This window comes from Rhinichthys klamathensis, unplaced genomic scaffold, assembly GCF_029890125.1.
Source record: "Rhinichthys klamathensis goyatoka isolate OS25496 unplaced genomic scaffold, OSU_Roscu_1.1 h1tg000657l_1, whole genome shotgun sequence".
Taxonomy (NCBI): Eukaryota; Metazoa; Chordata; class Actinopteri; order Cypriniformes; family Leuciscidae; genus Rhinichthys; species Rhinichthys klamathensis.
The window spans coordinates 566,443-582,751 of record NW_026607100.1 but is presented as its reverse complement, the minus strand read 5'-3'; the positions used below and the strand labels follow the sequence as shown (position 1 = coordinate 582,751).

General features: G+C 47.8%; 2 protein-coding genes across 2 annotated transcripts in view; both read left to right on the top strand.

Moving 5' to 3' along the window:
- Positions 1-1,504, top strand: part of igsf5b (immunoglobulin superfamily, member 5b) — a 28,077-nt gene extending 26,573 nt beyond the window's left edge. The window contains exon 9 of the mRNA XM_056241640.1: positions 500-1,504. Coding sequence (XP_056097615.1) covers positions 500-607 — 108 coding nt within the window. The 3' untranslated portion in view covers positions 608-1,504. The remainder of the gene's footprint in view (positions 1-499) is intronic.
- A 3,136-nt stretch (positions 1,505-4,640) lies between these two features.
- LOC130076513 (uncharacterized protein DR_0269-like) lies at positions 4,641-5,345 on the top strand. Its single transcript, XM_056241623.1, has one exon. It carries the CDS (start codon positions 4,641-4,643, stop codon positions 5,343-5,345), a length of 705 nt encoding a protein of 234 aa, XP_056097598.1.
- Positions 5,346-16,309: the final 10,964 nt, after the last annotated feature.

Sequence of the window (16,309 nt, the reverse complement as noted above, 5' to 3'; positions counted from 1 at the left end):
GTAGAATTAGATTTATAAAAACGGTTTCACTTTTATTTTGATGGTCACTTTAACACATTCTGTTGATTATAAGTACCGTTGCATCTACTGTACATGTCAACTAACTCTCATTAATTAGGGTATTAGTAGACTGTAGTAGAGACAGGTAGGGTTAGTAGAATAAGTTGACATGCAGTTGCAAAGTTACTTAGAGTCATTAGAGTGTCTGTTGAAGGAGCATCACAATAAAGAGTTGGCAGATATTAAGCAGACAGTGAGTCTCCTGAGATACTCTAATGAGAGTTAGTTGACATGTAGTTGCAAAGTTACTCAAAGTCAACAGAATGTCATCACAATGAAGTGTTAACATAAAAACTTCTTATGAATGGGAACTTATGAATGAGCTGATATTCCAGTGTAAAACAAGCATTTCAAAGTAAATTTCAAGTTTTATTAAAAAAATGTATTTTGCATTAGTCAGTAAAAAAAGGTTCATTCTCCTAATATTGTTTCTCAACAGGTTCCTGATATTGTCATGTTCAGCTCTCGAAGTCAGAACGAGGAAGATGTTTCTAACTTGGACTGCAATGGAGCAAAGAAGACAGTCCGTCGGGTCACTACTGTTTGACCTCAGGGTCAACCACAGATCGAAAGAAAGGCTGTTTACATGCTGCTGTGGACCAGCTTTCTGTTCAGAGAGAAGCCAGAAATTCAATCTGACCTTATTGTTACTCTAAAGAAGTCATATTGCTGAAGATAAAGATTCTGTGACTTGCGGTGATGTCTGCATGCAATCATTCAGCCATACAGCCATAATGACAATGCTTGTTTGTTTGTTCTTTGTATTTTGCACTATTTTTATTTTACTGGTGTTCCACCTTATTCAATTGGAATATTTTATCAATTATTTATACAGATCAATATTTTACACAATAAAGTACATCAGTATTGGTATTGCCATTTTTTCTAAATAAAATGAGCGTTATACTGTCAAGTATGCCACCAAAACAACAACAATGTCTCTCTCAGATGGTTGAGGGTTCAAATAAGGGAAATGTGCAAATTTCGGTCTCTCTTCATGTTTTTCTGGCTGCTCGTCTCTCATGGATGGCAACTGCTGAATAAATTAGGGACACCCTCAGTAAGTCACACAAAGCTGTCGTGATATGAGAGGGCGATAACATAACCCTTTTGTTTTTGTTTGGGTCTCCAGACCAGTGTTATCTTTCCTAGACCTGCTTGTGTTACTGAGGTGGTCATTTGCCATTCACAAGTGGTGGATTGATGTCGGGGTCAAGCAGACTGTTTCTCTGGGGTGATTTACAGAGGCCACTGTTTGTCTTTCAAAGACTTCTGCATCATTGCTTCTGAAGTCTGTTTCTCTTCTCTCTGCCGCTCTCCTATTGTTTTGGCATTTACGACAGAGGATGTCTTCATTGCCTCTCTCTGTTCTGAGGAAATGGTTTTGCAATGCAGTATTTGAGACGATGTTAGATAATAAACGTGGTATTCTTCTACAAACCTTCATTGTATTCGTAATCGTTCTTTTTGCAATTAATGATGAAGTGTCATTTTTTTCCTATATTCCATTTTAATATGCAGTCATTTATGGAAGCTTGTTTCCGCCACAGAATAAAACATTTTAAAAGATAATTGTGACTTTTTGTGATCTTGCGAGTTTATACAATGCCATTCTGATTTTTATAACACAATTGCGACTTTATATCACGCAATTCTGAGTTTATAACACAATTGCGACTTTATATCACGCAATTCTGACTTTATAACACAATTGCGAGTTATAAAGTCAGGATTGCGAGATGTAAACACGCAATTCTGAGAAAAAGTCAGAATTGCTGGTTTATTTCTCACAATTGCAAGTTTATATCACGCAATTCTGACTTTATAACTCGCAATCGCGACTTCATATCACGCAATTCTGAGATAAAATGTCAGAATAGTGAGATAAAAAGTCGCAATTATCTTTTACATTTTTTATTCTGGGGCGAAAACAAGCAAACATAGCCATTTAAAAAAAAAAAAAAACCTTTTTAAATCCTAAAAAAAAAAGGATTAAAATAAAATACATTCATGATATCACAATTGCATACAATTATTTCGTACACTAATGTACAGTGAACGTTACAGTGTGTCTCAGAAACACATTTGTGTTATATCTGGCACGTACAGTATTAGATGCAGGCACTGGCTGCAATCATGTAAATGAAAGCATCTAATCATGAGCATACATATTTATTCATGCACATTAGAGCCCAGCCACCACATAAAGGTTTTCGCCTCCGAACAATGATTCAGTCTTTATGTAATTGACCTCAGCTGAATGAACCCTTTTGGAATCAGTCACAGTACTTTGAAACAATTGCAGCCTACTTTGTGCGGAGCGATTCGCTGTAATGCTGATGAATAACTTAACATGTCTTCTCTGTGATTGAAATGCAATCTACTCTAGTGCATCCTTACAACAGGGCATTTAAGTGCTTCCAAAGTCAGTTAGGTGCCACTGTATTAAGTGACTGGCTATCAAAGGGAATCGGAGACAGGAGCCCTTGACATGGTGCTGTTAGCGTAATTAAGGCCAACCTAATTAGCAGATTTATGCCTCTTAAAAAACGATGAGGAAATGCAGAAAAGCTTTACATTTGAGATCTATCGTGTTCTCTTTTATGTGCAAACTCAGTGGAAGTGGGAGAAGCTCAGAGAATGTCCACCATGTGAATTCAAGCTAACAGCAGAACACTTGAAGCCTTGTTTTGCTTCCCAAAGCGAACAGCCCTGTCTTACTAAATACACTTCAAGTAACCCAGAGTTTCATCACAGTGAATGCGTACCGACAAATCCAGACCAACAGTAACTTTGCTGGAGGACAAAAGTTCTTCCTTGAAGCTTGAGGTATCAAACTCAACACATTTGCTCCAATTTCTCATGCAGGGCTACAAAGTGTACACTCAGCATGTGACAAATAAAAATAGGCTTTGCCAACTAAATAATACACTGTTCCTGGGGGGCCAATGTCCTGCAGAGTTCAGCTCCAACCTGCTCCAGCTGCTCTGGAAGCTTCTGCTAGTAATCATGAAGACGTTGATTTAGCTGGTTCAGTTGTATTTAATTAAGATTTGAGCTTAAGGGTGTGTTCACGCCATGTCGGAATTACGTGAGAATTCGGGAATTTTCTAAAAGAGCTTTGACTTGACCGCTGCAAGAAACACTCAAAATGTCAGCGCCTTGAGAAGTGAAATATAGTTAAGAACTTATATCTGATTGACTATTGTAATGTCTTAATGCAAGAAAAATCTGAATAAAAATTAAAGACATACAATACAGTTTAATGTAGTGATAAGGCATGTGCATACTTGTTGTATTGTGATTTTGTCTCTTTATTATTCAAATCATACAGTGATACATTATAATAGTGTTGTCATTAAAGCGCATAATTCAGAGTCTGAAGACGTTAACATCCCGGGTCGTCATCTTGTAATTACAGTAAATACGATATGGCGTGAACACAGGTTATAAACTATGCAGGGGTGCGTTACAACGACGAAACTCGATGCTTCACTATCATAGTAAGATGCATCGTTGAAGAAATCAACTAGCTAGTCACGACTGTTTCCCAAAGCCATATTGTCGCAAAGTGGTCGTTCAAACAAGTTCGTTTATGACATCACTCACGTGGTGGAGTAATAACTTTAAACACATTTCCAGATTTAATCATAGGCTCGTTCTTAGTAAAGCACATTCGCACATGCGCAGTCTTCAAAAACGGTGCTTTAAATCTCTTGACAAACTCAAAGACGTAAATGACATTTGTATGTATTCTAAATAAAAGACACAGTTGTACTGAATGTCAGCTTGCTTATTTTGCTCAAGATAAGGATTTATTAAGTCCACATGTCATGCAATCTAGAAACTCTGCTTCTTACCACAGGTCGAGATCTGTCGCTCCAACCACACAACTCTGCGATGCTGTTTGCGAATGTTCGTTTCGGGAAACACCGACTTGTTGAACTATGCTGATAACGACGGAACTTGCGACCATAGTTGGCTAACGATGCTGTCGGGAAACGCACCCCAGGATAGTGGCCCTCTAGGAGCAGGTTCGGACACCCCTGGTATAAGGAATTGTGACATGGTTTAAAAAGTGAAGAGTGTGATTTTGCAAAAACAATCTTATTTTTAATCATTATACAGCATTATATACAACATAAGGGTAAAAACAAATACAGAAATACATACAATACCTGTTATGTGCAGGCAGGGAAGAATTGAGGATCTAACTGAAAAAGTGGTCTTTAATTATTAAAAAACAAAACACTCTGGAACTCAGGAACATTGGAAAAACACCACAATGGAACAGCTAAGCATACTAGCATAGACAATAAGCGACAAATTAAGAAATCAAACTTGAGGAACCATTGACCATGACCATTGGCCAGAGGAACATAGAGAACCAGGGTGACGTCGTAAACTCAGAGGACCAAAGCAGAGCCGGAGAGTTGGAGCTGGTGTTTGGAAGACCGAGGTGGAGCTGAAGGGATTGAGGAACCTGGTTGAGTCGAAGGGGTGGAGGGCCCAAGCTCAGTTAAAGCCCAAAAGACCACAGTGGAGCCAGAAAGAAGAGAGACCAAGGCGGAGTCAGAGAGATGAGAGAGCGTGGTGGAGCCAGAGAGAAGACAGACCAAGGCGGAGTCGGAGAGATGAGAGAGCGTGGTGGAGCCAGAGGGAAGACGGACCAAGGCGGAGTCAGAGAGACGAGAGAGCGTGGTGGAGCCAGAGGGAAGACGGACCAAGGTGGAGTCAGAGAGATGAGAGATCGTGGTGGAGCCAGAGGGAAGACAGACCAAGGCGGAGTCGGAGAGATGAGAGAGCGTGGTGGAGCCAGAGGGAAGACGGACCAAGGCGGAGTCAGAGAGATGAGAGATCGTGGTGGAGCCAGAGAGAAGACAGACCAAGGCGGAGTCGGAGAGATGAGAGAGCGTGGTGGAGCCAGAGAGAAGACAGACCAAGGCGGAGTCGGAGAGATGAGAGAGCGTGGTGGAGCCAGAGGGAAGACGGACCAAGGTGGAGTCAGAGAGATGAGAGAGCGTGGTGGAGCCAGAGGGAAGACAGACCAAGGTGGAGTCAGAGAGATGAGAGAGCGTGGTGGAGCCAGAGAGAAGACAGACCAAGGCGGAGTCGGAGAGATGAGAGAGCGTGGTGGAGCCAGAGAGAAGACAGACCAAGGCGGAGTCGGAGAGATGAGAGAGCGTGGTGGAGCCAGAGAGAAGACAGAACAAGGCGGAGTCGGAGAGATGAGAGAGAGTGGTGGAGCAGAGAGAAGACAGACCAAGGTGGAGTCGGAGAGATGAGAGAACGTGGTGGAGCCAGAGAGAAGACAGACCAAGGTGGAGTCGGAGAGATGAGAGAGCGTGGTGGAGCCAGAGAGAAGACAGACCAAGGCGGAGTCGGAGAGATGAGAGAGCGTGGTGGAGCCAGAGGGAAGACGGACCAAGGCGGAGTCGGAGAGATGAGAGAGCGTGGTGGAGCCAGAGAGAAGACAGACCAAGGCGGAGTCGGAGAGATGAGAGAGCGTGGTGGAGCCAGAGGGAAGACGGACCAAGGTGGAGTCAGAGAGATGAGAGAGCGTGGTGGAGCCAGAGGGAAGACAGACCAAGGTGGAGTCAGAGAGATGAGAGAGCGTGGTGGAGCCAGAGAGAAGACAGACCAAGGCGGAGTCGGAGAGATGAGAGAGCGTGGTGGAGCCAGAGAGAAGACAGACCAAGGCGGAGTCGGAGAGATGAGAGAGCGTGGTGGAGCCAGAGAGAAGACAGAACAAGGCGGAGTCGGAGAGATGAGAGAGCGTGGTGGAGCAGAGAGAAGACAGACCAAGGTGGAGTCGGAGAGATGAGAGAGCGTGGTGGAGCCAGAGGGAAGACGGACCAAGGTGGAGTCAGAGAGATGAGAGATCGTGGTGGAGCCAGAGGGAAGACAGACCAAGGCGGAGTCAGAGAGATGAGAGAGCGTGGTGGAGCCAGAGAGAAGACAGAACAAGGCGGAGTCGGAGAGATGAGAGAGCGTGGTGGAGCCAGAGAGAAGACAGACCAAGGTGGAGTCGGTGGAGATGAGAGAGCGTGGTGGAGCCAGAGGGAAGACGGACCAAGGCGGAGTCAGAGAGATGAGAGAGCGTGGTGGAGCCAGAGGGAAGACGGACCAAGGTGGAGTCAGAGAGATGAGAGAGCGTGGTGGAGCCAGAGGGAAGACAGACCAAGGTGGAGTCAGAGAGATGAGAGAGCGTGGTGGAGCCAGAGAGAAGACAGACCAAGGCGGAGTCGGAGAGATGAGAGAGCGTGGTGGAGCCAGAGAGAAGACAGACCAAGGCGGAGTCGGAGAGATGAGAGAGCGTGGTGGAGCCAGAGAGAAGACAGAACAAGGCGGAGTCGGAGAGATGAGAGAGCGTGGTGGAGCAGAGAGAAGACAGACCAAGGTGGAGTCGGAGAGATGAGAGAACGTGGTGGAGCCAGAGAGAAGACAGACCAAGGTGGAGTCGGAGAGATGAGAGAGCGTGGTGGAGCCAGAGAGAAGACAGACCAAGGCGGAGTCGGAGAGATGAGAGAGCGTGGTGGAGCCAGAGGGAAGACGGACCAAGGCGGAGTCGGAGAGATGAGAGAGCGTGGTGGAGCCAGAGAGAAGACAGACCAAGGCGGAGTCGGAGAGATGAGAGAGCGTGGTGGAGCCAGAGGGAAGACGGACCAAGGCGGAGTCAGAGAGATGAGAGAGCGTGGTGGAGCCAGAGGGAAGACGGACCAAGGTGGAGTCAGAGAGATGAGAGATCGTGGTGGAGCCAGAGGGAAGACAGACCAAGGCGGAGTCGGAGAGATGAGAGAGCGTGGTGGAGCCAGAGGGAAGACGGACCAAGGCGGAGTCAGAGAGATGAGAGATCGTGGTGGAGCCAGAGAGAAGACAGACCAAGGCGGAGTCGGAGAGATGAGAGAGCGTGGTGGAGCCAGAGAGAAGACAGACCAAGGCGGAGTCGGAGAGATGAGAGAGCGTGGTGGAGCCAGAGGGAAGACGGACCAAGGTGGAGTCAGAGAGATGAGAGAGCGTGGTGGAGCCAGAGGGAAGACAGACCAAGGTGGAGTCAGAGAGATGAGAGAGCGTGGTGGAGCCAGAGAGAAGACAGACCAAGGCGGAGTCGGAGAGATGAGAGAGCGTGGTGGAGCCAGAGAGAAGACAGAACAAGGCGGAGTCGGAGAGATGAGAGAGCGTGGTGGAGCAGAGAGAAGACAGACCAAGGTGGAGTCGGAGAGATGAGAGAACGTGGTGGAGCCAGAGAGAAGACAGACCAAGGTGGAGTCGGAGAGATGAGAGAGCGTGGTGGAGCCAGAGAGAAGACAGACCAAGGCGGAGTCGGAGAGATGAGAGAGCGTGGTGGAGCCAGAGGGAAGACGGACCAAGGCGGAGTCGGAGAGATGAGAGAGCGTGGTGGAGCCAGAGAGAAGACAGACCAAGGCGGAGTCGGAGAGATGAGAGAGCGTGGTGGAGCCAGAGGGAAGACGGACCAAGGTGGAGTCAGAGAGATGAGAGAGCGTGGTGGAGCCAGAGGGAAGACAGACCAAGGTGGAGTCAGAGAGATGAGAGAGCGTGGTGGAGCCAGAGAGAAGACAGACCAAGGCGGAGTCGGAGAGATGAGAGAGCGTGGTGGAGCCAGAGAGAAGACAGACCAAGGCGGAGTCGGAGAGATGAGAGAGCGTGGTGGAGCCAGAGAGAAGACAGAACAAGGCGGAGTCGGAGAGATGAGAGAGCGTGGTGGAGCAGAGAGAAGACAGACCAAGGTGGAGTCGGAGAGATGAGAGAGCGTGGTGGAGCCAGAGGGAAGACGGACCAAGGTGGAGTCAGAGAGATGAGAGATCGTGGTGGAGCCAGAGGGAAGACAGACCAAGGCGGAGTCAGAGAGATGAGAGAGCGTGGTGGAGCCAGAGAGAAGACAGAACAAGGCGGAGTCGGAGAGATGAGAGAGCGTGGTGGAGCCAGAGAGAAGACAAACCAAGGTGGAGTCGGTGGAGATGAGAGAGCGTGGTGGAGCCAGAGGGAAGACGGACCAAGGCGGAGTCAGAGAGATGAGAGAGCGTGGTGGAGCCAGAGGGAAGACGGACCAAGGTGGAGTCAGAGAGATGAGAGATCGTGGTGGAGCCAGAGGGAAGACAGACCAAGGCGGAGTCGGAGAGATGAGAGAGCGTGGTGGAGCCAGAGGGAAGACGGACCAAGGTGGAGTCAGAGAGATGAGAGATCGTGGTGGAGCCAGAGGGAAGACGGACCAAGGTGGAGTCGGAGAGATGAGAGAGCGTGGTGGAGCCAGAGAGAAGACAGACCAAGGCGGAGTCGGAGAGATGAGAGAGTGTGGTGGAGCCAGAGAGAAGACAGACCAAGGTGGAGTCGGAGAGATGAGAGAGCGTGGTGGAGCCAGAGGGAAGACGGACCAAGGTGGAGTCGGAGAGATGAGAGAGCGTGGTGGAGCCAGAGAGAAGACAGACCAAGGCGGAGTCGGAGAGACGAGAGAGCGTGGTGGAGCCAGAGGGAAGACAGACCAAGGTGGAGTTGGAGAGATGAGAGAGCGTGGTGGAGCCAGAGGGAAGACGGACCAAGGTGGAGTCGGAGAGATGAGAGAGCGTGGTGGAGCCAGAGGGAAGACGGACCAAGGTGGAGTCGGAGAGATGAGAGAGCGTGGTGGAGCCAGAGAGAAGACAGACCAAGGCGGAGTCGGAGAGACGAGAGAGCGTGGTGGAGCCAGAGGGAAGACAGACCATGGTGGAGTCGGAGAGATGAGAGAGCGTGGTGAAGCCAGAGAGAAGACAGACCAAGGTGGAGTCGGAGAGATGAGAGAGCGTGGTGGAGCCAGAGGGAAGACGGACCAAGGTGGAGTCGGAGAGATGAGAGAGCGTGGTGGAGCCAGAGAGAAGACAGACCAAGGCGGAGTCGGAGAGACGAGAGAGCGTGGTGGAGCCAGAGGGAAGACAGACCATGGTGGAGCTGAGGTATCGATGAGCCATCCTCAGGCAGGATCAGAGGCCAGCAAGAAAATACACAGAGAGTAAATCATTGTGAGCGACAAGCGCCAGATCTAAAAAAAATGACACAATGATCCCCTTGGATGAGGAGAAGGATTTTCACTGCTGTTAGATTCATTTTGGTTGGTTAGTCTGTCACGTGCTAGCCTGGTCCCACCAGACTACATTTCATTTGTACAGAGAGTCTGGCCTCGCTCCATTGACAAGCGTTAACTTCCTTGTAGGCGGGTCTTCTGTTGAAGTCTAAAACTATTGGATCTGCCCAGAGCCACTCTGGATCTGCCATAACTAATGGTGGAGTATGACGACTCAAACTAGCGCTTGACATCAACGTCATCGTTCTCAGACACTCCCTCTGTTCGCTGATTGGACCGGTAAAAAATTGACCGGAGAAAACCAAAGAATACACCACAAGCCCAGATGTAGTACTGATGGAAAATGAAAATTGAGCGGAAGTACGTGGGAGGGCGGAGCCAGGCTAGTCACGTGCAGGCAGAGGAAGAGTAATTGAAAAAGCAGTCTTTAACAATTGAAAACAAAACCACAACAAAACACCTAAGCATACTAGCATGGACAATCGAGGGAGCAGGTCTAGCATGCAGAGACAGGTCTAGGAAATGAGAAACCAGAGACGATTAAATTAAATAAACATCAAAATAAGAGTATTAGGGCCAAAAAATGCTGCTTAATATTTTTTTGTGGAAACGTGATGCACTTTTTTCAGGATTCCGGATGAATTTTTATTTTCTTCTTCTTTAAAAAATCGTACTGACCCCAAACATTTGATTAGTATTGTATGTTACAAAATATGGCTTCCTGCTATATTTATGGTTGGTGCATTTTATCGTTAAACCTGCTTTTGGCTAAAAGAGTTTTTTATTGTAGTAAAACAAATAAGCAGAGTGCAATGAAGCACAAATACATAGCCACAATAATTTGTGTATGTGTAAAAGGGAATGTCTTTTTCCCCTGCAGAGTTCAAGACAATGTTGCTGCAAACGGCCTTTAATTGAAAATCGTTATTTTATGTCGCACAAATATCTCTCATCACAAAGCTCTGTTGACGGCGTCACATCTCATTTCCTGGGTGCCACTGGGATGTTACTAGATTATACATTCACAACAGTACAATAACAAGCAATTACGCAAAAGTCAGCCAGAACACAGTACAACAAAAATCCTTGAGCGAGCAGAAGGTGGAATTCACTAAAGTGAAATGTCTGAGTCTCACCTTGGGCAAAATGCATTGAAACACAATTAAAATGGTGAGAAGTCTATTGTGTCACCCCCCGTCACCCCCCCCCCCCCCCCCAAAAAAAAAAAAGCAGGAGAAGAGAGTTAACACGGAACGACAATCTCATATACAATTGCTTTGGGCCATAAGCAGCCATGAAAAAAACTATTTAATTGCCCAGCAAGGATTTCACGCTGTTTCGTATTTGGGTTTGGGCAGTTAGTTAGGCTATAGTATAAAAGCAAAACGACTAGCATACACATTACACACACAAGCTAAACTAAAACATACGCATGAAAACAAGAGAGAAACATCCTTCCAGGGGGAAAAAAAACTTTTTGTCTCCTTTTTTTTGGTCAAAGTAATATCATTGTTTTTACACATGAGACTATCATATTCCATGGTACCTTAGAGTACGGTATGTGAATATGGTGTATAATACCAGTGTATAACCATCAAACACCATCCAGGACAATACTTTATAACGACAATCCCGCACCCTCCCACAACCTCCGATATATGTGAGGTGGCCATCAAAAAAGTGACACTGTTGATAGATCACCACTTAATCTAATTCAAAACCCATTCTAATAACGGATCATTTAGCTAAAAAGCCTCGCCAGACCCCTGCTTGTTCCGAGGGCAGTTTAACAGGGGCATTTCCATGTGTGCCGCTGCACCCCATCTGTCAGAGCCGGGCTCAGATGGCAAACACAGAGGCAGACGGCAGGCCAAACGCAGCCTGTCACTTCAGCAAATAAGTCTCTCAACTCCTTTAGACGTCTCCTGAAATTCCCTGTCCTGATAAATGGGACTGTGTTCGTTTTTGGCAGGCAGAGAGGTTGAAGTTGCAGTTACATAAAATTTAGCTGCGACAGCTTCTGCGATCTAATAGAATTTTCGAGCAGATTGCACTTCTGATACATTTTTATGTCAGTTTAATGGTGTGGCTATAATGTCACTATTTATTGCCCCTTTCAGCAATTAAATGTCCCTCGTGTGACTTAAGCAAAACTGTTTTATCATGCACCCCATAGGACATTTATTTTCAATAATTCAAACATAGTTTACTTTGATGAAACAATTATTAAGTCCTTTGGATTCAAATGTTACAGTATTTACAAAAAATTAAATAAAAAATCAAGTAGGCCTACAACCTTGCAAAAAGTGCGCTTAGTTGTATTGAATGTGCTCTTGTGGTGTACTTCAAATCTTAAAAGTATATTTTCAACAAAAATTGTACTTGCAGATAATATAATATTAGTCTCTTTCTTTTGTAGGCATGTAATGATGTACAGTCAACACAAACTAAGTCTATGAGAGATACAAAACCTCGGACACTGAGCTTACTCTCATAGACATTGAAGAGGAGGGGACATTGCATGCAAATGTGGCACGCTTTTTAGTTACACAAATTAAATTTTCTATTCACAAAATTACTATGTCACGTTTGATCTATTTACTTTCTCTCTCTCGTCTTGTGTGCTGTGTGTGTGTGTTTAGTGTGGGCGTGGTCACTGATCACTTCTGATCAGCAGCGCCAGCTGGTTTCACTTTGTATGTGGCTTTATATGCTCAGTAACTGGTGTCTCATGTTGTCAGATCATTGTTCGTCTCCGGTGTGTTCCTGTTCCTCGTGCCCCTGTGTATGAGTGGATTCCTGTTCTTCGTGTCTTCATCGCTGAGTGGATTACCTGTCTTCGTGCTGTCGTTCCCGGTGTGGATTGTGTATTTCGTACGTGTTCTGGATTGTCTTCACGGGACTTCCACAGCAGTCACGAATACTCACCACGGGATCACCGAGCACCATCACAGAGGATATCACCAGCACCTGCATCGTCAGCTCACCTGGGTCCCTGCGCCACTGTTCCATCTGTGTTGTGCCGTCTCGACCCTCGTAGTGTCTGTCTGACCAACCTGTGATTATTCTCTGAATAAAGCGTTATTTGCTATTGCATCCAGTGTCGTTCTGATATGTCACAGAATGATCTGACCTCAATGGATGCAGCAGGCGCATCAAACTGGGACAACTTCGCTGTCAACAGTATCGCGAGGATGGACCAACAAGAGGAGGGCATCGAGAATATGGGTCGAGCGGTTCAAGCACTTGTGGCGCAGGTGTCCGAGCTCACCAAACAGCTACAACATCTTAGAGCTCCCACTGCGCCGCCCACACCGCCCGTTCAGCCCACACCTCCACAGGATCTGAATCTTCGCGAGCCTCGCTTACCCACACCCGAGGGATATGCTGGTGAGCCCGAGTTCTGCAGAGCATTTCTGACCAGATGCTCTATGCACTTTTCGTTACAGCCGCAGACGTTCGCTCAGGAACAATCCAAGGTGGCATTTGTACTAACCCTACTGTCTGGAAAGGCTGCACTCTGGGGAACGGCGGTGTGGGAAAACCGAGATCCATGCTGCGCCTCGTTCCTGGCACTCTCGGAGGAGATGAAGAGAGTTTTCGATCGGGCTGTGGCGGGTAGGGAGGCGGCCAGACTACTCGCCGATCTGCGCCAGGGAGACCGCTCGGTGTCGGAATATTCCATCCAATTCCGCACCCTGGCCGCAGAGTGCCAATGGAACGAGGAGGCGCAGTGGGACCGTTTCCTGCATGGGTTGGCTGACCGTGTCCAAGATGAGATTTACATGCTGGATTTGCCCGCGAGACTTAATGGACTCATTGAGTTGGCTCTTCGGGTTGATGCTCGGTTGAGCAGGAGGAGTCGGGTCGTCCAGAATCGTCATTTTGTCAGCACGGAGAGGGCACGCGCCATCAGCGAGGACACGGTCAGCCCCGTCACCGATCACGAGCCCATGCAGGTGGGTAGAGCTCGGCTTTCCCGGGAGGAGAGAGAAAGGCGGAGATCCCAAGGACTGTGTCTATACTGTGGTAAATCGGGGCACTTCATCAATTCATGCCCGGTAAAAGAGCAAGCCCGGTAGTATCAGTGAGGCTACTATCGGGTGGGATCTCCGCCGAGAAGACCTCATCATCTACTCTCCTTCCGGTAAGGCTCAGGTGGGCTACTCACTTTCATGACACCAAGGCTTTACTGGACTCTGGGGCAGAAGGTAATTTTCTGGACATTAGACTCGCTAAGCAGCTTCTTATCCCCGTTTCTCCACTCAATCACAAGATATCCGTCAACGCACTCAATGGTCAGGAACTCCCTAACATTTCCCACGTTTCTGAACCCATTACACTCACTACATCTGGCAACCACACAGAAACTATCACATTTTTCCTCATGGATTCACCCATTGCCCCAGTGGTTCTCGGGCACCCCTGGCTTACACGGCACAACCCTAGAATTAATTGGGGCCAGAATTCTGTGTCCGCTTGGAGTAATAAGTGTCATGAGTCTTTTCTCGTATCTGCGTGTACGTCTGTACCTGTTTCTGTGTTCCAGGAGGAGGAAGTGAATTTGTCAAACGTGCCCGAGGAGTACCAGGATCTGAGAGAAGTGTTCAGTAAGTCTCGTGCTGCTTGTCTACCTCCGCATCGTCCTTACGACTGTGCCATAGACTTAGTGCCAGGTGAGTCTCCGCCGAAAGGCAAGTTATATACACTTTCTATACCAGAGAGGGAGGCTATGGAGAAATATATTTCTGATTCTCTAGCATCCAAGTTCATTTGCCCTTCCTCATCTCCAGCGGGGGTGGGGTTCTTTTTTGTGGGGAAGGATGGATCCTTGCGACCTTGTATTGATTACCGAGGGTTGAACAACATCACGGTAAAGAACACTCATCCTTTGCCGTTGATGTCTTCAGCCTTTGAGAGGTTGCAGGGAGCATCCATCTTCACAAAACTTTTTTTATGTAACGCTTATCATTTGGTCCGCATAAGGAGGGGTGATGAGTGGAAGACCGCATTTAATACCCCTAGGGGGCACTTTGAATATTTGGTCATGCCGTTCGGGCTGTCCAACTCCCCGGCGGTCTTCCAGGCACTCGTCAATGACGTGCTGAGAGATATAGTTGACCAGTTCATATATGTTTACCTGGATGACATATTGATTTTTTTCGTCTTCTCTCCAGGAGCATGTTCAGCACGTCAGACGAGTGCTTCGGAGGTTGCTAGAGAATGGGCTTTTTGTCAAGGCGGAGAAATGCGTTTTTCATGCACAGTCTGTTCCTTTCCTAGGTCACATCGTCTCGTCTGAGGGAATGCGTATGGATCCTGACAAGGTTAAGGCTGTGATAGATTGGCCAAGTCCAGATTCCCGTAAGGCCCTACTGAGGTTTCTGGGATTCGCCAATTTTTATCGGCGTTTTATTCACAACTACAACCAGCTAGCCGCGCCTCTGACTGCCTTGACCTCCCCCAGAACGACGTTCAGGTGGTCCGATACAGCTGAGGCTGTATTCGTTAAACTCAAGAGCCGCTTCGTTTCAGCTCCTATTCTTGTCGCCCCTGATCCATCACGTCAGTTCGTGGTGGAGGTCGACGCTTCAGAGGTGGGGGTAGGAACAGTTCTTTCCCAACGCTCTTCCTCAGACGACAAGATGCATCCTTGCGTGTTTTTGTCCCATCGTTTATCTCCTGCCGAACGCAATTATGACATAGGTAACAGAGAGTTGCTGGCAGTCAAGTTAGCGCTGCAGGAGTGGCGTCACTGGTTAGAAGGGTCAGGGGTACCTTTTATTTTTTGGACTGATCACAAGAATCTAGAATACATTAGAACTGCTAAAAGACTCAACTCTAGGCAGGCTCGGTGGGCACTGTTTTTCGGACGTTTTGACTTTTCTCTCTCGTACCGCCCGGGCTCCAAAAACATCAAGCCCGACTCATTATCTCGTATTTTTGATCAGACCGAACGCCCGTCTACTCCCGAGCGTATTTTACCAGAGACTATAGTAGTCTCCGCTCTCAGATGGGAGATCGAATCGAGGGTCTTATCGGCCTTAGAAGGGGTAACGCCTCCGCCCAAGTGTCCACCGAACCGTTTATTTGTGCCAGAGGAGAATCGGTCCGAAGTTATTCAGTGGGGACATTCTTCCAGCATAGCATGTCATCCAGGAGTTAACCGCACCAGTTTTTTGGTCAGGCAACGATTCTAGTGGCCCATGATGGCTCGTGACATCCGCAATTTTGTATTGGCTTGCTCGGTTTGCGCCACTGGTAAGACTTCCAATCGACCCCCAGACGGGTTACTCCAACCGTTGTCAGTCCCTTCGAGACCCTGGTCCCACATCGCTCTAGATTTTGTCACCGCCCTCCCGCCCTCCCAGGGTAAGACTGTCGTTTTGACGGTCGTGGACCGGTTCTCGAAGGCGGCTCATTTCATTCCCTTGCCCAAATTACCCTCAGCCAAGGAGACAGCGGTAACTGTCATAGATCACGTCTTTCGACTTCATGGCCTCCCGATAGACGTGGTCTCTGACAGATGTCCCCAGTTTGTGTCCAAATTTTGGCAGGAGTTCTGTAGATTACTGGGGGCGACTGTCAGTCTATCTTCGGGGTTTCATCCCCAGAGCAATGGACAAACCGAGAGAGCCAACCAAGACTTGGAGAGAGTGTTGCGATGTTTGGTTTCCAAGAATCCTTCCTCCTGGAGCCAGCAACTCCCGATGGTGGAGTACGCCCACAATTCGTTACCAGTGTCATCCACGGGCCTCTCACCATTTGAATGTAGTTTACGTTACCAGCCACCAGTTTTTGCTAGTATGGAATCTGAAGTCGCGGTCCCCTCCGCTCATGCGTTTGTCCAGAGGTGCCACCACACCTGGAATAGAGCCCGTGAGACTCTCCTCCAGGCGGGGAAGCGCACCAAGGCTAAGACCGATCGCCACAGGTCAAAGCCTCCCGTATACGTCGTGGGTCAAAGAGTGTGGCTTTCTACGAAAAATATTCCTCTCCGATCCGTATCTAATAAACTTGCCCCCAAATTCATTGGCCCGTTCCCTGTCACCAAGATCATTAGTCCGGTGACAGTCCGCCTCAAACTTCCTCCGGCGTACAGGAGAATTCATCCCGCCTTCCATGTCTCCAAAATAAAGCCGGTGTTTTACGCACGTATTAATCCGCCAGTCC